We start from the raw sequence: 27,285 nt of genomic DNA, 5'->3' as shown, positions 1-27,285 counted from the left end.
CAAATGTTTGCCATATAAGCGCCTTTTAACGATTGGCATATTTTTCTCATTATTATAGCATGTTCATATCCCTTACAGACAAGTCAAAATAGTCAATATTGATTTTGATTTTTTTTCAAATTCGCTTTTACACACCCAGCCACCCACTCAAAATGTTGGTTGTTAAATATTGACAGACTGTTTATTTCAATATACCCTATGATACACTGAAAAAACAAAGTGATGCCTGTAATTAAGCCAATATTATTTTACATCACTGTTTTCACAGCTCAGGGGTTTCACAGGACTTCCTGGCTGCCAACATGCAACTTTCTAGATGAAACAAAAGTTCAACTTTGAGTTAAAATTGCTGGATTTTGTCTAATTGCGGGGGAAATACGAACAGGGTTCTGCCCAGGATTTCTTTAGTGGTGGAAAAATATTTCCCTGGAAACCATACATGGAAGATCATATAAATAGACTCAAATCAAAGAACTGCTCAAAATAAATAAACGCCATTTAAAAAAATTCATCAAATGGCCACAGATGAAAGCAATGGTGTTATAAAAGTAAAGTAAATGTACGTAAGTCATAGGGTCTTTAGGAAACCATGGCTTGGACCAAAGCTAAAGCTTGGACTTTGTTAGCCGTTTAAAAACTAGTCTGTACTTCAAACAGGCAGACAGTCCCTAAGCCGAAGACCAAGCCATTGTTACGAAGATGGACACAGAATAGACTTGAAAATGAAAACTATTTTCTTGGGAACACCTTCGCACAAATCTACACTTTTTCATCCATTCTCCTCACTGTACCTGCTTGTATTACAGTGAAAATGACAACGTGAGAATGACACAAATGAAGAAAATGGACACACAATAAATTGCAATGGTCTTGAAAATGGACATTCATGAACACCTTCGCTTGAATCTACACTTTTTCATCCATTCTTCTCACTGCCTCTGTACTGTACCATGCGTAAAGTGAAAATGACAATGTGAACATGGCACAAATAAAGAAAATGGACACAGAATAATCTTGAAAATGGAAATTCGTGAACACCTTCGCCTGAATCTACACTTTTCCTGTGATCTATTCTCCTCACTGTAAGTGCCTCCTACTACATGTACATGTAATGTACATATACAGTGAAAATGATCACAAGAAAATGGCACAATTTAAGAGCTAATTTGCATTCAAGTATATTTGGTGGCTGACAGATTTGCTTGTTATATTTGCTCATTATACGTTTATGGACATGGCTATAATCCCTGTCTAAGCCACAATACACTGTTCTCCCTGGGGAACCTGTATAAGAGCAATACACAGAACAAGGGAGAAACAAACATGAAAAAACAAACCCTATAATAATTTATAAATCAACGACAGTGAGCAACAGTGAGCTTCGGGTCTCCAACCTGATGCTCGAAAAGGTGAAAGAAACAAAATCACACGTTTCAACGGGTCCCAATGCTTGTATACGAGTAGGAGTTGCACAGACTATTGTTTCAAGTTTCAGATGCAAAAATTAAAACATTTTTGTAAAATAATAATTACCGAGTGAGTCTGTTGAACCAGGAGACATTGCTGCAGAAGAAAAAAACCATAACAAAGAGATTGTTACTTCTTAGTATTTTCTTTCAATAAATCAGTTAATAAGATCTTTTGCTATTAATGATAATTAAAGATGCTCGGTTCGATTTTTTGCTAATTTGACCCGACAATTCAGGCTTAGCTGTGCATAAAATGCAAAACGACAGGTTTGGACACAATATCGAAAATTGTATTCTCCCTTTGGTGTTATAACTAGCTTATTGGTTTATTGCTATAAATCACATTGAAACCAAAAAGGTTAAATAACATGACATTAAAAACCTTCAAATTTTACAACCCAAATTTGAAGGCTCAATATGCTCAAGTGGATCTTGAGAAAACCCTGAATTCAGGAATTATCAGAAATAACATGCCCGCACTTACAACTTGGGTAAAAAATGCTTTGGGTTTTCTGATTGGTCTTGGAATAACTACACATTTTTGATGACAGTTTTCTTTATTTTATTTATTAGTTCGTAGATTGTTAACAGAAAGGTTAGATTTCCAGCTTCAGCACAGATGGTTGGTGCAAATTAAAACACATCTGAAACTGGGAGTTTAGACTGTGTGCAGAAATAACTGACACAAGACTGTTGCAGAAACAGCCGTTTCCATGACTTACTTCCATTTTGTGATGTATCCATACTCTGTTCAGTATTGTCACCATCTTCACTCATATAGCCAGGTGGAGGGGTTTCTAATCAGACAAAAACAAGAAAGAAAATAAAGAGGGGGAAAGATTAGTGTCAAAGTTTTAAAAACTGCTAGTTAAGCCTCAATCACACCAAACTCCTTCTCACTACATTCTGAAAAGTGTAGCCGAACGGGCTTAAACTGTGTTCAATTGGAGTGGACGCAGTAATAACTTTTTACGGTCTGTTTACAAACTTCATGGACGGGTTGAGACTGAGCAAAATCAAAATGACAACCAACAGTTTCACAAACCCTCATTATTGGAATACTATTTTAGTAACACCAGTGAGAACTTGCTTTGTTTGTTCGAGTTCTACTTAAAAAAAACTGTGCCAGATTGCATTGACCACTAACATCAGGCCTGCTTCTTTTTGAAAGGGCAAGGGCACCTAACTGTACTAGATAAAGGGCACCCTATGAGGAACTTGTGAGTTTCTACTGCACAGAGCATTTCAAGGGCACCAAGGCAATGACCAGAGGGCATTGAGGCAATCACCTTCGTTGCCTTCAGGAAGTATCAGACCTGTACAGCCTCACAATTCGCAAATCTAAATTTTCTGTCCATTTAAAGTGTCACCGTGGACTCTTGTCCGAAAAAATGAAAAGCATCACCAACCGTGAAACACTGTCACCTCTTGACTCTTAAAGGCGCTGGACACTATTGGTAATTACTCAAAATAATTGTTTACATAAAAACTAACTTGGTTACGAGCAACGGGAAGCTGAAATGGCTCCCTCTGAATTAACCGAGAAAGAGGTAAATTCTCATTCAAATATTAAAAGACCTCACTTCTCAGGCCTGAATACTTTTATTTCAGCAACTGTAAGCACACAAATTTGTGCAACAAAGGTGTATTTTCTTTCACTATTCTCTTGCAACTTCGATGACCAAATGAGTCAAATTTTTCACAGTACTGTTATTTTACGCATACATGTTTGATGGGATACAGGAGTGAGAATACTAGTCTCATGACATTTACCAAACGTATCCAGTGCCTTTAATATCTTCAGTGTATCAGAGTCACGTGGTAGTAGGGAGAGAGGAGGAGGAGGAGGAGGAGGGGGGTGGTCTGAGAGCTCGTTGACCTGAATAAAGGGGGCAAGTGGTTGACATGGGTCTCCTGAGAGGTGCCAAGTGGCTGGAGCTGAGCTTCAAGTGTTGTGACAGAGTGATGCTGACAGATGACTACCTGGATTTGGGGACAAAACCTTCTTTTGTGCGGGCTGGCAAAACACAAACAATCTGCTCAATTAGCCATTGGATTTCCATTTATCACATAAATCATACATGCATATGGGCACCTCATGTGCTTTACATACACTACACATGACCACATAACATGCGTACATCTTGTATGTTTGCTTTTGGAAATACAAAAAATAGGATTGAGAGTAAGTTTGGTAATGACTCTGAAGATTAATGGCATTCGAAACTTAAGGCATTTTGCATTTGTATTGGGAAACTTTTTACAATATCTTTTCCAGCAGAAAAAAAAAATTGCATCTGAGGACATTGACAGTAACAGTGACAGTAATATTTCTCAGATTGTGTATTGCGATTGCTGAATATTCTTCCTGCAAGGACATCACCGGTTACGATTTCTAGCAATACAAGTTTCCTCAAAAAATGCTATCTTAAAAAAAAATTATTTCCATCAATAGTTTTTTTTTAAATGCATGGTCACAACTGTGTGCAGAATCGAACCAAACAGTGGGTTCCGTGTATTCAATTCAAGAAGATAAAAACGCGAACGTGACAGACGCAAAGTGGTACCAATCGTTGTGTTTTCTACTCATATGTGGCTCGTGTGTTTCAGTACATTACAGCACATAGTGTATTACACTATTTGAGGTCACCAATTTCATTGTGTCATGACCAACAGCCCTGAAAGTGAAAGTACATGTAGATGAAGTATGGCCTGTTGACATCATCCATCTGACACACAAACATTAACACCCCCCCCCCCCACTCCCCTATTTAGGTGTATTTTTTATTTTATATTTTTCTAGGGATGAGATTACACAGGAAGGCTTCAATTATTTGTTTGCTGTCAACTAAAACCTTGGGGTTCCCGTCACTAATTAGTAAAGGCACAATGAGTAGACCTCCCGACTCCGAGCACTTGGCCGGGTGTTTCTCTTTTTTCGGGTGTGGTCTTTACAGGCACATGTATCTCCCTTTAAACAAACCTTTTTCCTATTTTGACTTTGAGTGGCAACACAATTCAGGATCTGTTAGTGTTATGATATTAATTTGTCCATTGGAAAAAAGTATGACTTGAATTCAATCGAATGCAAGGGACCTTCATTATAAGGAATAGACTTTTGTATGCTTAAAATAACAGTTTTACTGATTTTCTTCAGTAAACAAAAATGGACATTCAGATTAAAGTACATTTTAGTACACAGTACACATGTACATGGAGGCTAGAAATAGTGGGTCTTCGCACATGTACTGAATCAAAGGCATGATATTTGTTGGCCCTATTTTGCCGATTTTTCCCAGTGCAAAAATAAATCTGATGTCATTAATTAAAGTCATGCCTGGTATTGGTGCTTGAAACACTCGCTGGACCACTTGCCAGAGTCCAGTTATTCTACATGTAGATAAACTTGAAATGCCCGAGTCTCAAAACCGATCATCAAGTCAAGCTGTTAAGTGTTCTCTCGTGACAGGTTAGCATTCTTTTATTTTCTAAACACGCCCTTTCTTGAGATACTACCAAAATGTACACTTCAGCTTTTCAAGCATTGTCATGTTCAAACATCCACTAAATACACATTTAAAAATAGCATGCCTGGAAACTACTAGTAAAGGTATTTTGAATACAGCGCGGCGACACCCCCCCCCCCCCCCCCCTTTTCATTTTTGTTATGACACCTGTTAAAAAATAATTAGCAAGTTGAAAACAGGAAATCTTTTAATAAAAGGTACTTGTAACTAGGCCAAGTTAATGGAGCAATAGCGGCCCTGGGATGTCATCTTTGAGAGGGCAAGGCCATCTTCATTTTTCCAGAGGGCACTTCCGTTGGAAATCATAACATCTATGCAAAACTGTTGAATGGGCACCAGTTAGAGGCAGTTCAAATCCTATGTTTTGGCAGCAGGTACCGCAACGATATAAGAGATGTTAAATTTGCATCGGGGATAAAGAATTTTAATTTATATTAATAATTTATATACATATATTGTTGAATTGGTTGTAAAATGTTTCTATGTGAAATACTTTTGTATTCTCTCCTGTCTGATTTTGTGTTTTGTTTGTTGTGTTGTTTCTTGGAAATGACCTTATGACTGTGACGTGGCCCCGAAACTGTAATTTCTTTATCTTCTACGAGTAACAGTGCTAGTTTTCTTATTGCCGGAGAGACAAAAAAATAAGGAGCGACAAGGCTGTATCCAAATTGACGGCTATGGCTACGGCTATGACTGTTGCCAAGGGTGTTGCTAAGAATGTCTTATTCTTTAACACATTAAGATGTGGAAATCTAGCCGTAGCCGTAGGTGTCCTGTACATAGTAGAATAACATCACAGGCTTTGAACTTTGCTCTCATAGGGGCACATCAGTTTTGCTCTGGTAAAGGGCAACTCTCTATGAGAAAACAAATTCATTTTTTTTTTTTTTACTTTCCAAAGGGCACCACAGCAACAGCACAAGGCACCACAAGGATTGCTGTGGTGCTGTGGGTTTATTCGAGGCCCGATGCTACAGAGAAAAAAAGGTTAAATGTACATGTAGGCACAATACTTGTTAGTTGTTAGTATTTAAGGACTGACTAATTGGTCTTGACACCAGGATTACTTGATGAAACATTACGGGGCCTTGTTCAGGGCTTGGGTTCATTAACCCAGCCCAGGAAGAGGGTTTAATGAAGCTACCCGTGTAACCCGGGCAAAGCGGGGCTCACTGATGCTAAGGCGACAAACTAATTTGGGCGTCGCACATTGCAGAGTCTCCATAGAGGGGCTTAAATGTGCCAGAAATATTCCGGGAGGAACAGGGGGTAGGGTCCATCATTTTGCTGATTCACCGCGGAGTATGGGGGGATGCACTGATTCACCTTTTGCCGCATTGTGTAAACAAAGCGAGTTTACTTTTTTTTGTATGGCTGCTGTACTTTTTCCTTGTTTGTTTTTAAGAATTGAAACTTTGAATGGTGGGGTATCAAACATACACTGATTAAAAGGTTGAGTTGTCAACCGCTGATTCCTTTCAGAACCACCACTACTCAGTCATGTCAGTACACGGTGCTAAACCTCACCTAATTTGTTCCTTTCTCTTAAAGGAACACGCTGCCTTGGATCGGTCGAGTTGGTATTTGAAAATCGTTCTGTAACCGTTTGTTGTAAAATGTATACGTTAGAAAGATATTGTAAAAGTAGAATACAATGATCTACACAAATATGCCTCGTAACTGCGTGGTTTTCTTTTTACCCTGTCGACTAACACGGTCGGCCATTTATGGGAGTCAAAATTTTGACTCCCATAAATGGCCGACCGTGATAGTTCGCGACGTAAAAGGAAAACCGTGCAGTTTCGAGTGCTACTTGTGTGGATCATTCTATTCTACTTTTAAAACATCTTTCTAACCATGCATTTCATAACAAACGGTTTGAAACGCTTTTAATAGACCAACTCGTCCAATCCAAGCAACGAGTTCCTTTAAGTTTTCTCATGAGGGCATTACCCAAGTGACCAAAGTTGAAAACATAAAAGTGATATTGGGGTATGTACGTGTACATGTATGAGCTCAATACGGTGTTAAAACATGCCCATCTTGATGTACACATATATGTACGTGATAGGGGTGCCTGTACATGTAGCTTTTTTGCTGCAGAGTCGGAAAATAATGTTGCCACTAAGGAAGAACGCAAACATTCATTCGTGCACACACAAACACCACCATGAACATTTTGCTAAGCTAATTTAATCTATCACATGTACAGGTACATGTACACATACTATGTGTGTAAATAATGCAGTCTGCAAAACCTGTTCTTTACACAAGCGTAAATTTTCTTCAAGCCACCTCTTCCGAACACCTTTCATTATGGCAGCCAAATTATACAGCACTCCCCACTAATGCCAAAACTAGAGGCTTAGTACCAGGATCTCAGACAAATGTACAACATTTCACAAACTTCTGCGCGCATACACTGTACATGTATGTGTAAACAACTAAGGTTGACTCGCATTCCACTACCACTACAAGTGCCATGTGATGCGTTCTTCGCTAAAATAGTGCAATGTTCGTCCACAGCTAGGAATTTTGAGCAAAAGTCACTGACGTCATCAGTGTGGAGTGCTTTTGAGTAAGATGAGTTGGCAACTGGGAAAACACAAAACATCCCAACAGTTTCTAGTATTAGGATGATCAGGGCAATCCTCAAAATAACCCCTGACACACGCAGCAGTTGACGCTATGTGCCCTATGCTTTTGCTGTGGTGCTCTCTGCACTGTTCAAACACAAATTTAGAGTTTCCTCTGAGAAGTGTCCCTGACCAGAGCAACATTGCTGTGCCACTTTTATAGTGTAGTTCAAGGCCTGTGACACTACTGTATAACTTATAAACCAAGTACAATAAACAACTTTATGTACTAAGCAACACTCTTTCATAGAGGATGTGAAAGAGAAAGCGTTTTCCGATGGGTTCAAAGATCTGACAATGGAAAAAGGGTCTTTTCCTGAGCATCTGAGGTGATGCACCTTTTGAAACATATTTAACTATTGAAGTCTTGCAGGAACCATACATGTACACGCGTCTTGTTAAGTCTTTCACACCAGATCGTACAGGTGTGTGCACATGAGGCGCTTTCAATGGGAGACTTTGGAACGCTAGGTGGCCTTCATGGCCTCTGCCTACTATTGAAGTCTTGCAGGAACCATACATGTACACGCGTCTTGTTAAGTCTTTCACACCAGATCGTACAGGTGTGTGCACATGAGGCGCTTTCAATGGGAGACTTTGGAACGCTAGGTGGCCTTCATGGCCTCTGCGTCCTTCTGTGTAATTCCAGGGGTCAATTTCACAAAGACTTAGGACTAGTCCTAGGAGATGTTAAAAACTTAAGGTTAGTCCTAAGTTAGGACAAGTGGTTAGGATGAGCACACTGGCAACTTGTCCTAACTCGAGATAAGACTTGTCTTAAATCTTTGTTCAATTCATCCCATGCCTAGAGTAACAATAATACCATTCCTATATTGCTTGCCATCCTTTACCTGGTGGGAGTAGGTTCTGCGGCTCCATACCCACGGGGTAGTTCGCATTATCTGGCACCGTACTGCTCATGTCGTCCAGTTCAGGTAGCTCTGTTGGTATATCTGGCTGCCTCGGTACCAGCACTGGAGGTAATACTGTGCAAGGGGAAAACGACAACAACCACATCAAGGGTAAATGAAATTGAAACTGTATATTCTCCGCCATATGGGCGTTCATGTGAACTTTGAGTTCTCGTTTTTCATATTCAATTCAGTTAAATTTAATTAGAAAGTGGTGTATTAAAAACATGTATCGCAAGTAAAAACCTGAATTGTACATTTTATGCAAACATCAAATATGTATAATAAAAAAAAATGGAAATAAACAATAGGAAGAGAAACAAAAATATTAATAAGAAAAGTGTTTTTTTCCCAGCCTCAAATTTGTGTAGTAACGAGAAATAAAAAGACCTGCACAATAACTGTCCTTTAGCCTGGGCCACTATTGAAATTCACTACTCGACTAGTTGCACAGGCTCAACAACATGTAGTTGCGACTTTGACACTAATTGTGACAAATTTTTCCCAAGATGCATTGCGGTAAACTGTTTGCCGCAGGCGCAATATAGTCAAACATTTGCTGAAAGGATTGTGTCACTGATGTCCAGTTGTGTTCCGTAAGTAAATTTGGTTCACCAAGTGGGAAGTGAAGTCCAACTATTTTTGTAGTAGTCAAGGCGGCACAATTAATCGGGTAGTTGAGTAACGGTATTCACGATTCGACTAAGCAATCAATGGTCATGACTTTGACAACTAGTCGCCTAGTTGTCATACCTCCTTTCTGACAAACAAAAACCACTTAAACAAACACCACAGGATTGATGTAGCCATTACCTGGAGTCTCAACTCGTGTGTAGTGGTAAGGATTGACGCACACCTCGTCTCGTTTAAGCCGGAACGCAAACTCGCAATGCTCGACTGGTTTGAGCTCATGGTGGCTCTGTAGGTCTGGCCACCTCCACAGTCGACAGTACATGACGTGGGGTAGACCCTTCTTATGTGATACTTGGAGACGGCCATCTAGGGACCTACAAGATGTAGTGATTGAAGAAAGGAATGATACACATTTAATAATATAATATCAATAGTTCTTATGAAGTGTATTTCAGTGCGCTCTACATTTGTGCCCTGGTCGTTGGGCCATATCATTCCTTTAATTGTTCTCAGCTCCCTGGGGAGTACATTGTATACAGACCTAACATGTATCTCCCGTGGTGCTCCAGTTGCTTTTTCATACACATAACCAACCTCTACCCTCAGAGGTACCCATTTACAGAGAATAGCAAAGTGTCTTGCTCAAGGACACAAGTGTCATGACTGGAATTAGAACCTGAAACAATGACTTAATGACCAGAACTTGAATTTGATCACTCTACACAACTCTTTCATGACACCTACATGTAGGAAGAAAACAACTTTAAAGGGCATCATGGGCGAGTCATTTAGAGCACTGAATTCAAGTTCTGGCAAGTTCAACCATGGTGGTTTAAGTCATCGGAGTGTGGGTTCAAATCCCTGTAATGACACTTGTGTCCTCGAGTAAGATGCTCATACTACAATTGCTTCTCTCTCTTCATGTGTACCTGTGAGAGCAGAGATTTTTCTTGTGAATGGTACACGTACATGTTTGGCAGCACAGGCTGTATACTCTCTGGAGCTTATAATGTTTTGAAGAATGAAATAAAGTGGCCTAGTGACCAGGGGTAGTAATGTTGAAGCGCCATGAGCGTCACCGAGTGACGGACCTCAGCGATATACGTATGAAGCCACAGTGTGTGATGTACATCAAGGGGAGCGGGGAGGGAATTCCTGAAGAGATCGAGTCTTGAAAGCGGTCAGTTTGGACATGGTCATTCAGTGTAACTGACCAGAGCACTCCCATGGACAACGACCAGTGGTCAATTACAATGTTGGTGAACAAAATAGAAAAACACTGGATATGTTTACAACAGAAGCTAAGATGTTAAGGGTAAGAAATGCATATTGGAGCAAAGGTGAATATAAGCAATCTTACATTCTAAATCCTTTTTTTGCCTTTAGTTTTTGGCCTACAACTCTAGACATTATGACGAGATCAAAGCGAAAACTGCACAACAACAACTACATACAATGTTCAATGTACCACATGAATGATGTTCAAGATCAACCTGGCCTGTGTGTACATGTATTAATCCAGGCCTGATGTAATCAACAGGGCAGCATTAATGTGCATTGTAATGACATGAAGGTTGAACATTTATGATCATAAAACTGTATGCCAGGCATACAGTAATGTTCAAATGGAGTACTCTAGATGTTTCCAAGGCTGCATGTAGCAATTGAGTGGGTGTTACATACATATGTACTGTAAAAGGGCATTTCAGCACGTAGGCCTACAATGTATGTAGATCTGTCCTCAAATTTCTAATTTTATGCATACTGTGTGTAATGTTTATTTGAACAGAAAACTTAAAAAAAGAAACCTGTTTTCAAGCGTCCAGATTTCTAATAAAAAGGAGGGAGAAGGTAGGTTTTTTATTTTATAATTTCAAGATGGCCGCCATTCTTTATAAATTCCAAATATCCATCGTTTTCTACAAATGAAACATGTTGATCAAAACATTGAACAATAAAAGACAGATTAAATATAAACAAAAATACAAGCGGCTGAGGCTATTTTTTATTTTATTTTTTTTGCTGAGAACATAAAAAAAAAAAATAAAAAAACCTGAACGGGAGAATTAAAAGAGAGGAAAAAAAGGAGGCGGCCTCACAAAAGGAAGCAGACGGCGACCCTAAACATTGATTTTTTTCACTCAGCCAAATAGTTTCAACATCTGTAATTTTGCAGACAAATGTGTACACATAACAAAATGTATCTTTGACAAAAGATGAGCATTCATGAGCATACATGAACCTTTGAACACTTACAAGTTACACTAACAAGGTCAAAATGATCATTGAGTTAAGTACCTGTAGGACTACAGTGTAATCATGGCCTCAGAAAAGACGACCCTTTCATGCCCTAGACTTAAGTACATATTACATGACAATGAGTTTACTGCATGGTTTCAGCCTTGTTGCAGAACCTTACATGTATTTCAGCTACATACAGTATATTACATTACAACAAACAAACCGTGCTGACTGAGTTATGATGGAAAAATTGTTTGTACTAAAAATTTGCTTTTTATAAGCTTTTAATAGGCATTTTTTTACACGTTGGCAAGAAAATTGGGTGATCAGCTCGCACGTTCACCAATTTGCATATTTTACGTCACTGTTTTTCATTAATTAGCAGCACACTACACTGTATGAAATGGAAACTTGCGCACTTTTAAAGCACAAAATCAGTCGTTAAGCACGAAATCATGCCAGGGGCTTCATAAAGGCCTCAATACAATAGGCCTAACAGGCAATTGCTTCCATGCCCCTGGTCATTGCCTCGGTGGTGACCCTTACCACGCTCTTATGCAAAATGTACAGTTTCCTCGTACGACTCAGGAGTGCCCTTTACTAAAAGGGCCTTGCCCTTCAAGTTAATACATCTTTCATCAGGGGTTAACAAACTCTTCCACGAGTAAAGACGAGTCGGATCATCTTTATTCTTCAATAAGTCCTCCTGGATGATGTCTTCAATTTCTTTAAGAACGCTTACAAAAATACAAGTATGTACATGTAGCAAGTGTGAGAGGAGAAAAAAATCCTATACTGATCCTGTGTAATTGTAAATTCGATCGGCGGCCAATGATACAGGAAATGCATAATAGTAGTTGAGTCCATACAACATCAATAATAGTACTCAATAGGGCCTAGTGTGTGGAAAGGTCAATGACATTTCGAACACTAGAAATTGTACTATTGTGTAAGACATGGTACATGTGTATGCACAGCATTGTGAATACACAATGCTTTTCTTTCTCAAATCTGGTACGTTGTGAGGGCATGCATGTCGATACATTCATCAACCAATTCATTGTACACATTATATCCACAAGTTCGTTTGTTTGTTTGTTTGTTTTTTTGTTTCATTTCCATTTGACAAGGCCTTCTGTTTGTCTATTGTACCATCATACACTAGGCAGCATGTACACGTACATGTACCATGTACATGTACATGATAGGCCAACTAGCCAACGTCGTACAGTATACGTACAGTACATGTCATAGCTGCCAACATCATTGCATCTTGAAATTGGGTCGAGATTTTGTACAACTGCAGAGAAATTTAGAGTTACTACTACATGTGTAGGGAAAAAGTTTCCATTTTCATTCAGATTTTCAAATGTGTGCATTCCAAAACATTAAAAGACCCGTTTAATTTCAGGGAACTTATTGCAGAATCGGGCTACAGTTGGCAGCTATAGTACGTATGCACACAACTCCACAAACACATTGTACCATTTAAGTAAGGTCCTTAAATACTATAGATGATTGTACCAAGCAGTCATGACAATTTTGTGTGTCAAATGTTTTTCATTGTGTAGACATGCATGTACATGTAATGTACAAGTGTTACTTACAAATGTACAGTTTGTAGGCCCTATCAGTGCTGTACATCCATTAAACATGATGTCCTTGTGACAATATAAATCAAGCCCCAATAAAGCTACACACTATAGTAGCTTTGTATCACAAAAGGGAACAATATGGCAGACATGAATGGTGCACAAGCACACAGTCTGACAGAACATACGTTTAAATAAGATCATGACAACTGGATCCTATTTTTTAAGATTCATCTTTTATTAATTTTTTAAGATGATTTGTCAATTTTGCCGAGCAACTTTATAGGTTCTATATAAAACCGATCCTCATTACAACAAAATCAATAAAAATGGTTGTTGAAGAACCAAAGAATTCATAGGCAGAATAGGGATAAGATCGTCCAAAAACGCAACTCGACGAGTTCCACCAAAGTTGGTGAAAACAGTTCTGTTTTTTTTTTTACGCTTCCAAAAAATTTGAGCGCATTACTACAGTGGACATGGTGGACATGTGGGCTTGTGAACAAACTTGGGAGCGACCCAACATTCTGGCTGGCATACATTGCATTCACTTATTTTGTAGGTATCAAGTTGACAAAATATGGGTTGAGGTGTTTTTTTAAAAACCTTCATAGTACGACTATGATACAGTAATTTTACAGTTCTTGCATCAAATCAATGGATTAAAACTTATTTATTGTAAATGCTTACTTTTTGAATGGGTTAATTGGTAAATATGAAACAGGAGGATTGAAACCTTTATCAAGCAAGTAAGCCTACTAAATTAACTCAACAAATAGTGCACACTAGTAAAAAAGTAGCTTCGTACAATGTAGCAACACTCACAATGTAGGCCCCCCAAACTCGAAACAGTAGCCCCAAAATAAAAAAACAAAATGGACAAGGAGTACCCGAAAAATGTTGTTTATTTTGTCACTGGTGATCTTTGGAACTGGGACAGCCAGGCCGTAATTGTCCATGGCAAGCTGGAATATCACAGTGTACAAAACATGCAAAATGAAATAAATACAAAAACCCTGGTGTTTAAAAGTTTTTAATTGCGAACTTCTTTTCAAGGGGGGGTGGCATTGGTTTAAGAACTGCACAAACATTCAAGGGGGGGGTGGCATTGGTTTAAAGCCATTGGACTCTTTCGGTAAACAGTGTTGTCCAAGGCCCACACTTTGTGTACCACAACTTCTATATCAAATAACAAACCTGTGAAAATTTAGGCTCAATCGGTCATCGGAGTCGGGAGAAAACAACAGGAAAATCCCACCCTTGTTTCCGCGCTTTTCGCCGTGTCATGACATGTGTTTAAAATAAATCCGTAATTCTCGTTAACGAGAATTTATATTGTTTTGCTGTTTTCTCAAAAAGTAAAGCATTTCATGGAATAATATTTCAAGAGAAGTCTTTCAACATTGCCTTCTGTAAACCCTGTAAGTTATTTGTAAATCTGTGAACTTTTTTTTTTTTTCTGAACCGAAAGGGTCCAATGGCTTTAAGAACTGCACAAATGTTCTAAGGCCAAAATTGTTGGAAGTTTGGCCAATTGAAAAGAGGTCTTCATCATGTTTTCTACTAAATGTTTATCCGAGTTTCAAATACTCTAGGTGCATTCTAAAGCATTTTATATAATTCATGTGAATTATTTTACATGATGATTTTTGTGAATTAACTAAATGTTTAATATTGTTCTCCCAGATTTGAGACAAGATTTTATATTGAATTTGGAATGAGGGTTGGGGGGGGGGGGGTGTTTTGGGGGGTAAAATGTAAACGTACAGTGGCAATTTGGCACCAAACTGTTAAAATTCTACACAGCACAACTACGTAATGAACATTATGGTCTATATTCCTACATGATTTAAAAAGTGCATGATGAAAAGAGCAAGCAATGGTCAAGTGTGACTTACGATTGGGCTTTGGAAGAGTACGCCAAAACGTGAGACCCACTGATCACATGCTCTGATCTGAAAATATACAAGAGACCATGCATAAAGACCCGTTTTAAAATAAAATATATTAAATGGTACCATATAATGTACGATCACACAAATCTGACAAGAAACTCTCGTCAGGATAAAAATGCTTTCTGATCACAAAATTCACGAAGTGTACATTAATCATGTGCTCTGGCTTAGAAACCTTCAATGATTTTATTTACAAATTGTATCACTATCAGTTGCCTCAAAAATCACAATTTTGCTACCCAATATTATCAGCATTCAGTGTGTAAAAAAGTCGAAACACTTTGCTATTAAAAGTGCTGGACGAAATAGTTTCCTGCTTAATACTATAGTTCATGTTTGATGTTTAATTTTCACATTGACCTATTGTAATGTATATTTAAAGTACATGTACCTGAACCGTCCTACAAAATAAAAAAGGCCTGGAATTTCATCTATGAAAGGGCAAGGCCATTTTATTTTGCAATGGGAATTTCCAATGGACAATCTTTCAAAGGGGCTCTAAGGCAAAGACCAGGGCCAACGGGGGCCTCGGCCTCCATGTAACCCCAGGGGCAACGAGGGCCTCGGCCTCCATGTAAAACCAGGGGCAACGAGGGCCTCGGCCTCCATGTAAAACCAGGGGCAACGAGGGCCTTGGCCTCCATGTAAAACCAGGGGTAACGAGGGCCTCGGCCTCCATGTAAAACCAGGGGCAACGAGGGCCTCGGCCTCTATGTAAAACCAGGGGCAACGGGGGCCTCGGCCTCCATGTTAAACCAGGGGCAACAGGGGCCTCGACCTCCATGTAAAACCAGGGGCAATGAGGGCCTCCGCCTCCATGTAAGACCAGGGGCAACGAGGGCCTCGACCTCCATGTAAAACCAGGGGCAACGAGGGCCTCGGCCTCCATGTAAAACCAGGGGCAACGAGGGCCTCGGCCTCTATGTAAAACCAGGGGCAACGAGGGCCTCGGCCTCCATGTAAAACCAGGGGCAACGAGGGCCTCGGCCTCCATGTAAGAGCAGGGGCAACGAGGGCCTTGGCCTCCATGTAAAACCAGGGGCAACGAGGGCCTCGGCCTCCATGTAAAACCAGGGGCAACGAGGGCCTCGGCCTCCATGTAAAACCAGGGGCAACGAGGGCCTCGGCCTCCATGTAAAACCAGGGGCAACGAGGGCCTCAGCCGACATGTAAAACCAGGGGCAACGAGGGCCTTGGCCTCCTTGTAAAACCAGGGGCAACGAGGGCCTCGGCCTCCATGTAAAACCAGGGGCAACGAGGGCCTCGGCCTCCATGTAAAACCAGGGGCAACGAGGGCCTCGGCCTCCATGTAAAACCATGGGCAACGAGGGCCTCGGCCTCCATGTAAAACCAGGGGCAACGAGGGCCTCGGCCTCCATGTAAAACCAGGGGCAACGAGGGCCTCGGCCTCCATGTAAGACCAGGGGCAACGAGGGCCTCGGCCTCCATGTAAAACCAGGGACAACGAGGGCCTCGGCCTCCGTGGCCTGCGTATACAGGCCTGCATAAAGGACATGAGAGGGTATGAACATGGGTGGGAGGCCACTACTACATGTATGTAGTTCTAAGCAAAACTTTGGGAGAGGGGTTGGGGAGAGAAGTGACCTTGATAATACACACCATATTCAAGGCCTGTCATGCTCAATGCCTAGAAAAATTATTGGCCTTGTAAGACGTACATAGACCTTTTAACAAATACATTGTACCATTGCGCAAGCGCAAACTCTCGAACGAGGTGCATGCTGGTCTAGCTAGTGATCAAATTTGATAGCTAGCTAGACCAGCATGCACCTCATTCCATTGCCTATTGTGCGCGTACCGAGTATTTGCGATAAGGTCTACATGTGTATGTTACATCATGTATCTGCTAATAAATAAATAAAACTCTCATCTGATTTGCAATTTTCTCTTAGAATAGGAGTAGACACTTTGAACCTAGGCCTTCAGAATGTTACCATGTCAACAAAGCTGTTGACATGTGTGAGGGCGAAGTGAAGGCATTTTGTGAACAGATGTTATCATGCACCACACTGTAGGAATACACAATACTTTTAGAATGTGCTGTTGAAGCCAACTGGGCCCAATTTCATGGCTCTGCTTACCGCCGAATTCTGCGCTTATGATCGCGATTCCCCGCTTACGTGCAAGCGCCGAATTTCTGTGCTAGCCTTGTAAGCCTAGAATGCCTAGTAACATGAAGTACGCATGCGCAGAAGCCCAAATTCGCTAACCCGTAAAATACGCTTGCCGTAAGCACAGAATTACCTGCTTCCGTAAGCACCGATCTATGCTTACGGTAAGCAGAGCCATGAAATTGGGCCCTGCTGCACTGTACGAAGAAAAAAAAATGTACTACAACAGAGTAATAATAATAAACTAGATGACAATTGTAACACGCAAAGCTGTTTTGTTTTGATTTGCTCTGATTAAACCAATTTAGACCTTTAAAGTGAGCCGGACTTCGAGAGAGACCCTTCAAGGGCACCCCTTAAAGGGAAAGTACACGTTTGGTAATTACCCAAAACAAACATTAACTTAAAAACTGACTTGGTAACAAGCATTGGAGAGCTGTTGATAGTATAAAACATTGTAGGAACGACTCCCTCTGAAGCAACGTAGTTTTTTAGAAAGAATTTCTTACTAAAATATTAAAAGACTTCTAGCTAAAAGTTGTTTATTCCTATCTGAAAGCACACAAATTCGCCCAACAAGGGTGTTTTTCTTTCATATTCTCTCGCAACTTCGATGACCGATTGAGCCCAAATTTTCACAGGATTGTTCATGCTTATAAATGATGGGATACACCAGGTGAGAACACTGGTCTTTGACAATTACCAAACGTGTACAGTGCCTTTAAGTATGAGGAAATTGTATTACAATGAGCATTTCAATTTAAGGGCACCAAGGCAATAATCAGGAGGCATGGAGGCAATTCACCTTCAGTGCCTCTGTGAAGTACCAGGCCTGAACTTGCTACACACTGAATAGTGCTGACAGTATTTTTTTTACTAAAATATTAAAAGACTTCTAGCTAAAAGTTGTTTATTCCTATCTGAAAGCACACAAATTCGCCCAACAAGGGTGTTTTTCTTTCATATTCTCTCGCAACTTCGATGACCGATTGAGCCCAAATTTTCACAGGATTGTTCATGCTTATAAATGATGGGATACACCAGGTGAGAACACTGGTCTTTGACAATTACCAAACGTGTAAAGTGCCTTTAAGTATGAGGAAATTGTATTACAATGAGCATTTCAATTTAAGGGCACCAAGGCAATAATCAGGAGGCATGGAGGCAATTCACCTTCAGTGCCTCTGTGAAGTACCAGGCCTGAACTTGCTACACACTGAATAGTGCTGACAGTATTTTTTTTAAAACAATGTGCAATGTAGCTGACAAGGCAACACATTAATTTACAAGCAGTAAGGAGACCACGAAGACCTTAGCTTCCATTGCCCCTGGTCTTGCAAGCTTTCCAAGGTTACCTTTAAGACTGTCCACAGGACGGGTGCCTTTTGAAAAATGAAAATGGCCTTGCCCTTTCAAAGATGAAATTGCAGGCCTGATTTTAGTATACAAGTAGTTTACAAGCATCGTCACAAAGTTAAACTCCACTGTCACAATTAGGCACAAACAATTCACGGCCAAGTTTTTAAATGCACAAAGAAGGCCTATACACAGACAATGTACTCAATTACCGACACAGGTCAAACCAGGCCTGCAATCTGAGCCAGCAGTATATGGGCAGCACTCCATATGCGACCAACAACACTTGAGTCATGACAATTGTTTATAACCGCTCAAATTTATTTTGGTCCACTGCCTCAGAAACATGTTTCTGATTATAGTAAGTTGCCTAACAACGTCATTGAAGGTTTCCTTCCTTTGGAGTGTGACTTCCTCAGTTGTCAAGTGATCCCGACCCAGCCCAGGGAAAACAAGTCCAACATGGGAGGAAATTGGTCAACCAGAACCAGTAGGCTACAACACTCAACTACCCAAAGGAGGGTAAAACCCATGTCCTAAATGTACTAGACTTGCAAAGTCCTTCCATTGTTAAATTTTTCTCAATGACACTTGGAAAATCATGCAAACTGCTGAAAGTAAAAAAACTGATTACATAATCAGCCGTAATAAGTATATTGTCTGACAATACATTATGAATTGAATGTGTGTAACCCCTCATACCTTTTAAGAAAGAAACAACTTTTCAAAGCCTGTAAAAGAGCTGGGTACGTTCAAATATAACCTTGTTCCCAGAGGTGATCGATCTCGCCGTGCCATTTTTTCCCAGCATGCCTTGCTCACTCATTACCCAACACAAGAATTGATCCAAATGTGGCAAATCTACTCTATGAGTGTGCTCGAATATCGTACTGCGCAAAAGAGACATTTACTTTTATGTTTATATAAATTGTTACAGTTTAGAGTGACGGTGTAAAAACATGATTCATATGAAATGAAATCACACCAAAATACTTTATTTTCACACGTGCGTACGAAGCGTCCTTCAAATGCCATAAATGTACAAGCGTCCGAAAGATTTTAACAAGTATGCACATAGTACAAATAGGTAAGCTGAACACTCGTAATACAAAACTACAAATGGACTACTGCAAACGCGTATTGCCCTAGATACACTGTATTATGTAGAGGGGTTTGTAAAAAAGTGCAAATTTTCAAATTAATTTTTTATTCATCTGAACTGTGGATCATTTGTTAACAATATTTGTACAGGGTACATGTATATATGAAGAGCAATAGAACACTCGTAGTACACATGGTGTACTGCGAAATTGCATATTGCCCTAGATATTATGTACGTGTAGAGGGGTTCATAGAAAACTACAAACTGTCGACTTAATAATTTTTTATTAATCTGAAATGTTGATTTGTAACTAATATCTGTACAGGGTAATATATGAAAAGCGCATTCAGTCAAAGTTTACCAGAACACTAAACCTAGTCAATTCCACACACATGATTCCCCCAAAAAACAAAGCAAACTTTTGGTTGATGACAGGAAACTAAGAATGTCCAGGTACACTCATTGTAAAAGATAATGTATCAATCCTTCACTTCCTGATCACAAGGAACAAGTAACAATCCTCCAGCCACACTAAAAACAGTTAACCTTGCACATCCTTGCAAACAAGTCTCACATGACAGGCAGATCTTTTTGGAATCCAAATGTATTGTTTACATTGCAATCACTCTACATCGTTGGCAGCATACTGCAACATTACATTTATCAACAGTGTTGTATAGCCACAGCAGGCAGTGCTGGGCAGACCCATCCAAGAATCGCAGTTTTTGCCAAGCACAGCACAGATTTCCCCCAGTTATAAAAATATTGTCCACTGTTCATTGACCTTAGACACACTTGCTAATGATATTAAGGAGTGTCAAATTTCACAAAAACAGAACACTGAGTCAAATGGCCATTCATCTTACATGTAATTGCATGCATTTAACCCCATTACATGAACTGTTTGGAAACCTGGCATCATGCATACATCACAGGTGTATACCTGTAGCTTGCACTTCAGCAATGACGGCTTCATAAAATTAGATGGATTGCAATAGGCGTCATCGGCCGCCATATTTGATGAATTGTGCATGCATGATGTACCATTCGCTGCGAGTCACGCGCAGCGCGTACACATGCACTTCTCTGTTGTTTTACATTGCAACCGTTCTGTTAAACATAAATAATTTTGTTGATCCGCTCGCACCACGGTGGACTGCGAAAAATTTGGAATTTATACCCACTAAAATTGGTCTAGCTACACCGCTGTTTATCAACAAATTCACTTTCATGAAAACTGATACATGTAGACCAAAGTTTGTCTTACAGTTCTTCCTGCAGTTTGATGCCCACATCCATCTGGGTAAACAGAACACACACTTGGATCAAGTAGCTGTTGAATTTGTCAATCTTTTCAAATTCAACAAACTTTGAACTCAGCACACCTTGGACCGGAATTAGTTGCATGGAGGCAACGCTAGAAATTTGACATTAAAGGTACCACAACTGCTGGTCAATGTCAATGCTTGTATCATACTCTAGTGACTACTCATTCAATTTGAATGTCAATGCTTGTATCATACTCTAGTGACTACTCATTCAATTTGTGCATAGATTTATGACCTTACCAGGAATTTTACTCACTTGCTGACCAAGAGTGAACAGTCTCTTAGGTTAATACCTTCTTCTTCTTCTTCTTTTTTTAACCCACAGGTGTTTTGTGGCTAATTGTATTAATGGCAAATGCAGTTGACAGTTTAGCTGGGCCAGGGTCAGGGTCGTGCGGTTTACAGGATTTGAGGATATTTCTTATCAAATACAACATACAATGTACTGTACTGTACTGTACTGTACTGTACTGTAGCTTTGGAAACCATCAATAATTCACACCATAACAAAATCCACAGTTATCACAATTTCATAAAGCATGCACTTACATGCTTTTAACCTGTGTAACCAACAGGTTGTGTGGTCACCTAAAAGGGCAACAGACACATTTTTTTAGGAAACTTTATTTGTGTATGAAGTAAACATTTGAAAGCATTGACCAGTTTGATCAATTTTTAGGTCAGGGAAATGATTTTTTTTACTTTGAGAAACCCTTTGCAAACATTGTTGCATTGACACTTTCCCTCACTGACTGTAAGAAAAAAACTTACAGAGATGAAAGATCAGATAAAAAATAATCACAACATAAATTTGGAAATAAAAAACAAATGCCACTGTTACAAACAAATATCTTTTTATTTTTTTCACCTAAAACTCACTGTAAAATCAATCATTGCAAATCAAAGTGTTCAACAGTAAAAAACAACTGTGTGTGTCTCGACTGTAAGTTTATCACGAAAAAAAGCTGTGCAGGCCTACGTTTTACAATACATTGCACTGTTTGTAAAATACATACATTCAAGTACAAAGTACCGGATGATGTGTGACAGTCGTACAAACACAGAACAAAAGTCTACTTGATGTAAATACGTACTGTTGTATGTATGTACATTGTACAGAGGTTTCTAATGGGAGTATCCGAACTTTGAACCATTATAGGTAGACAAAATACATGTAGGACTAATTTTTTTTCTTAAGGGAACCATAGTGCCATTTTTAGACTATCGTCATCTGGAGACAATGTTTGCTGCTTTATCTATAGCTGTTTGTTGTGCTTGAAATTACAGTGTAAAACTCAAAATACAACTTTTATGTATCAAACTTCGAGGGAGGTTGTGGGTGGTTTCAAAGGAGTATTAACAAGCAGGGCAGTTACGGGTGGTTGTGTGCGATTGGCATGCTAAATGGTTATTTCGCAAACTGCATATAAAATTGTTATTGTTTTTGCCTTGAAAAGAGAGGATACATGTACATTCATGTACTAATACTAATAATGGTAATTAACTCAAAAAGTTAATGACCATAAAAACTTACTTGGTAAGAAGCACTCAGAAACAATTTCCTTTCAAAGTTACAGTATTACTAGAGTAAGGGATTCCAAAGCATTTTAATCTGAGAAACCTTTCTGCATATTGTGTATTCCAACAACTGATTATTTTTTCTGCGTAGACATACATGTAACCGCTCCAGATTTTTGGCCAAAGCCTATCTAAAAAATGCGACCAACTTTTCAAATGAAATTTATACAGATTAGTTTTATTGTATGATGTAAATGTACATTGTACAACATACTCTGTACATGATGCACACCATGTACATTGTAGGTAAACCAATTTAACGATTCCAAAAACCAAAGATAAACTTTGCCTTTAAGAAGAAAATGATGATGCAATAGAAAGCAAATAAGAGCACCGAATTTAGTCATTGAACAATGAACATTACCTAATGTTATGACGTTTTATAAAGTCTAACTCAATTGTTTTTGTTTAACATCCAGGAGCCTTTTTATTTCACATTTTAGACCAGCTTGACATTGCTGATCCTTTCACAAAGTGTAATTCCTTTAAATGAAGTGTCCTCCCTGAACTGCGGTCTTCTGGCCAAATGCCAGTTAAACACTGAGCATGTAAACATTATCTTCCAAGCACCCCAGCTGGCCTTTAGATTACTTCCAAAACATTAACTTGATGCATGGTCACGCGCATGTTCAACAAAAGCATTGGACACTATTGGTAAATAGTCAAAATAATTGTTGGCATAAAAACTTTCTTGGTAAACGATCAATGGAGACCCGTTGATAATTTAGAACTTTGTGAGAAAATACTCCCCCTGAAGAAATGTAGTTTTGGGGAAAGAGGTAATTTCCACTCAAATATTGAAAGACTTCAGGCCTAAAACCTTCTTTTAGGCATCTAAAATCACACTTTGGGCAACAAGGGTTTTTTCCGTTCATTATTTTGGGCAGCAAGGTTTTTTTTTCTCGTCATTATTCTCTAGCAACTTCGATGACTAAATGAGTCAAAACTTTTACAGAGAGTTTGTTATTTCATAAACCAAGTGAGAACAATGGTCTTTTACAATTACCAAAGGTGTCCAGTGCCTTTAAAGTGCTCATGGCTCCAAACTCAAGACTTACAAATTCAAAACTCTAGGGCAAGGTCAAAACAATTTATTTTACACAAATTACATGTCGGTGTCCCGTTAACAAAAAGGAAAAGATCTGATTGCCTGGTTAGGTGATGAGTAGACAGAAATAAGTCAGAATACCAGGAGTATGTCTTGTTCAAGTGCATAATGTGCATCTTTGTAGTCAAATGAACATCATCGTTGTTATTCATTTAAAAAAGCATTCAATTTTTGCTATTGTTAGTGTTGCCAAATACAATTACAACAAGTATTAAACCGTAAGGTCCAGTACCACTCGTAACAAAATGGAAGATGCCAGAAACATACAATTTTTTCACTCATTATGACCCAAGGGTTGTCTTTGACATGAGTGAACAAACATACAGTAGTCTGAACATCATGCATTGTTTTGTTGCCTATGAATAAAACGTAAGTGAGTTTAACCTCAAATACCAGTGCAATGCGGTTAGCAGAGGTTGACAGTTTGGCAGGTTGTGGTTTACAAAATACATTCAGGCATAGCTGTGGATGCCTGAGCCCTGAATGTCCAGAGCCCAATTTCATAGTGCTGCTTTACAAGCAAATTTTGAACTTACTGTAGCAGAAAAATTGCTAAGGTGCAAAGAAGTAGCAGAAAAAAGAGGTGGCCATATGTGTTCACCATGGATTTGCATTGAGACGTCATTTATTTTCATGTATTAATTTTTTTTTTTTGGCCTGTGATATTTTTTCACAGGACTCGGGAAAGTACTGAGTATACAGTGCTAACACACATCGGTGTAGGGGTAAAAACAAAAATTAATATTCTTTATCCCCGATGCAAATTTAACATCTATTATATTTTCATGTAGTAAGCACTTAAGGTTAGCATGCCTTTTCATGTGCTTACGGTTAGCAGCGCTATGAAATGGAAATCGCACAGTAAGCACAAAAGCAGCCGCTAAGCAGCACTATGAAATTTGGCCCAGGCCATGAAGTGATGCACAGTTCTACAAAATACATCCATTATTTGTACTTTTTAGGGACTGAAAAAAGTAGATGCAATTATCGTAAAACCCTCTTGACTCTCAGCCCAGCTGTAGATTTCACCAATCTCTTCCTAATCCTAACTTAGGATTAATCAGTTAGCATGGTTAGGGCTTAGGATAGGCAGTTTCAGTGAAATTTAATGCAGGTGATTTTTTCTCTGACAAGATGTGGTCTGTTAAGATGTATTCTAAGGAGTAAAAATCAATTTAAAATTTTGAAATCGGATGTTTGGTTGCAGAGATACCGTTTTTAATGAGCGTGGATCGTGCAAAAAACGTACCTGTGTTCAAGTTCAATTGTTATTTTTTTCTTCATATCGGCTACGGCCAAGTTTAATGCACAGCCTATGGCAATAGAGGGCGCACTATATGACGAGCGCCCTCTACCAATGGGGAGGTTTGCAGACTGTGCTGCGTGGCGCTAGTATGATTTTTATGAACGGCAATCAGTGATATTTTGTGAATCAAACTAAGGAGCAGCATCGTGGGGGAAATTGTTAACTATAAAAATTAAATATGTGTTAAGTTTTGCAGGTGTTTGTGTAAATATTCTTTATTAATTATGTCAAAAAATAGCATTATTAAATTAACCAGAATGGAATAAAATTGAAGAGTTTATGACTGGAATGTTTTCTTTAATTTAAGATCAGTTGATCCTTGTAGTAATAATTGTAGTATTAATACAGTAAACATTTAGAACAATCTTTGAAAAAATTGAGGATGAAGGCATTGGTACACATCAATTATTGTTGTTATATTTACAAAGACACATTCTAAAAACTAGTGGCTACAATAAATACAACCATTTTTTGTTCTACTTTCGTTTCAATTAGTAGGCCTTAAAAAATAGATAATAAAAATACTAGTTTCTTTTGACTCGAGAAGAGCAGTCTGTTATTATCAATTCAGAACGTGGAAATTACCAAAAACAAGATCGGGCAGCTTTCCCCCAACCAAGACGAAACATAATTAGAGCAACGGCCTATCAAACTTATTGTAACACACGCCCTCTTGTGGTGGCACATAATGGAAACACGAAGATGTACATTCATGCGTATTTAGGACAACTTTGCAAGAAATGGTTGAACAAAACCTCTTGGAGGTAGAAGAGTACATAATCAAATTACACCAAATTTTCACAAGTTAATCTTAAAAGTATTGGAATTAGCACTGACAAAGTCGCATTCAATTTTGATAATTATCTCTGAAAGAAATCTTGATTAAAAAAACTGAAACGTCAACAAAAATAGGTTTTCATGGTAAAAGCTATGCGACTAGATGTACCATGTGCGGAATTTTATCGGCTACACGATGATGTAATCGTTATCTCATTTTGTGTAAACATATGCTCCCTCATCGCAAAAAAACGTCTTCAGGCTTCTTCGGCGCTTTCCGAAGATTTCCGAAATCCGTTGTCCATAGGGTTCAAAGGTGACGTCATGCACAAACGAATGGGCGCTGCACGCGAGGCCAAGCATCCGGTTTCTGTCGTTGCTCTCCATTGTTTACAATATCTCCGAAACTATTCATCCGATTTCAAATTATTTTGAAATGTAAGCACGAGGAGAGAATGCTCCTGCCTGCTGTCAAGTCTTATAGTTGTGAGTTGTACAAAATGTGAGTTATGATTTAATACATTTCGTTCTTTTTTTTCGGGGCTGTGTGTGTGCGTGTGTGTTGGTACACGTGAAATCAACTTGATGAAACTGCCTACTTAGGACGAGTTCAGTTCCGTATCCAAAGACGTAGGACGCATTGGTTTTAACCCCTCCTAAGTTAGGAGGGAGTACTCGTCCTAACTCGAGATAAGATTAATCCTAGCGTTTCATGAAATCGGCTGTGTATTTGTTGGTCCCCCAAAGTTTCTGTGGATTGTGAGAGGTTGCAAAGGGTTGCTTTCTTGGGTAATCACGGGTAGTAAGTGGCATAACACCCGTCCCCCCTTCAAACTACGGAACCCTTTCGCCCTCTCTTTTTGGAACCTCAATTTTCCATTCCAAATGAGAATGAGATGAAACCACAATACACAATAATTAATATAGTGAACTGGTAAAGCCCCCACTTGTCCACCCGAATAATATGAATGAGTGGTTACTCTGTACTGCCCTGTCGACTGCCTCTAAAACCCTAAATTAGTGACTTCAAATTGTAAAACCAATACACCCATACATTACTGTATTACAAATAACGGAACTGGAATTATCTGCATCCACAGCCAGGCACGCAGCAGTCATGGCAGTAGATTTTGTTTGTTTTGTTTTTGTACGCCGAGTCAAAGACTCAGTCAAGCATCAATCAAATTCAATCAATATCGCTCGTTGTATACCTACCGAGGAATTGTGACACATTTCGTGTGGATGTCTTGAGATGAGATAGCCTTTTCTAGTTCGTCTAACCCTCCCGTTTTCTTCAGTTTCTTCACGAGGCTCTTCACAGCTTTCTCCGACCATCGGTCTTCTGTATCGTCCTTCTTCCACCCGAGCAATCGTTTCACGATCGGCGGCGTGAACGTCAGGAGATTGCTCATTTTTCACGGCCGAAGTTCGGACAAACCAGGTGAGTATCAGCCCCTCTGCCTGCAGCCTTAGGTACCCTTAGGTGGTGTAAAGACTTCAGGATTCTGAGGAAATTCGTAAGGAAGTCTTTTTTGACACCTGATGTCGGTGCGCAAAAGCATTACTTCATCTCCAGCAACGACCATTCAGCCATTATGATGGGGGTATGGAGCAAAATTGAGGTCGACCTA

At 39.3% G+C, this 27,285-nt stretch overlaps 1 protein-coding gene across 2 annotated transcripts in view; it reads right to left on the bottom strand.

Annotated features, from left to right (window-relative positions):
- Positions 1-27,266, bottom strand: part of LOC139937577 (mothers against decapentaplegic homolog 3-like) — a 41,493-nt gene extending 14,227 nt beyond the window's left edge. The window contains exons 1-6 of one of the 2 annotated variants that reach the window (XM_071932784.1): positions 26,870-27,266; positions 14,911-14,967; positions 9,360-9,553; positions 8,487-8,621; positions 2,192-2,266; positions 1,534-1,563 (exon numbers count right to left, since the gene is read on the bottom strand). In XM_071932784.1, the coding sequence (XP_071788885.1) occupies positions 1,534-1,563; positions 2,192-2,266; positions 8,487-8,621; positions 9,360-9,553; positions 14,911-14,967; positions 26,870-27,066 (688 nt within the window). In that variant the 5' untranslated portion in view covers positions 27,067-27,266. The remainder of the gene's footprint in view (positions 1-1,533; positions 1,564-2,191; positions 2,267-8,486; positions 8,622-9,359; positions 9,554-14,910; positions 14,968-26,869) is intronic. The other variant, XM_071932785.1, reaches the window with a different exon arrangement.
- Positions 27,267-27,285: the final 19 nt, after the last annotated feature.

This window comes from Asterias amurensis, chromosome 5 (genome assembly GCF_032118995.1).
Source record: "Asterias amurensis chromosome 5, ASM3211899v1".
Classification (NCBI taxonomy): domain Eukaryota; kingdom Metazoa; phylum Echinodermata; class Asteroidea; order Forcipulatida; family Asteriidae; genus Asterias; species Asterias amurensis.
This window is presented reverse-complemented; position numbering and strand designations above follow the sequence as displayed.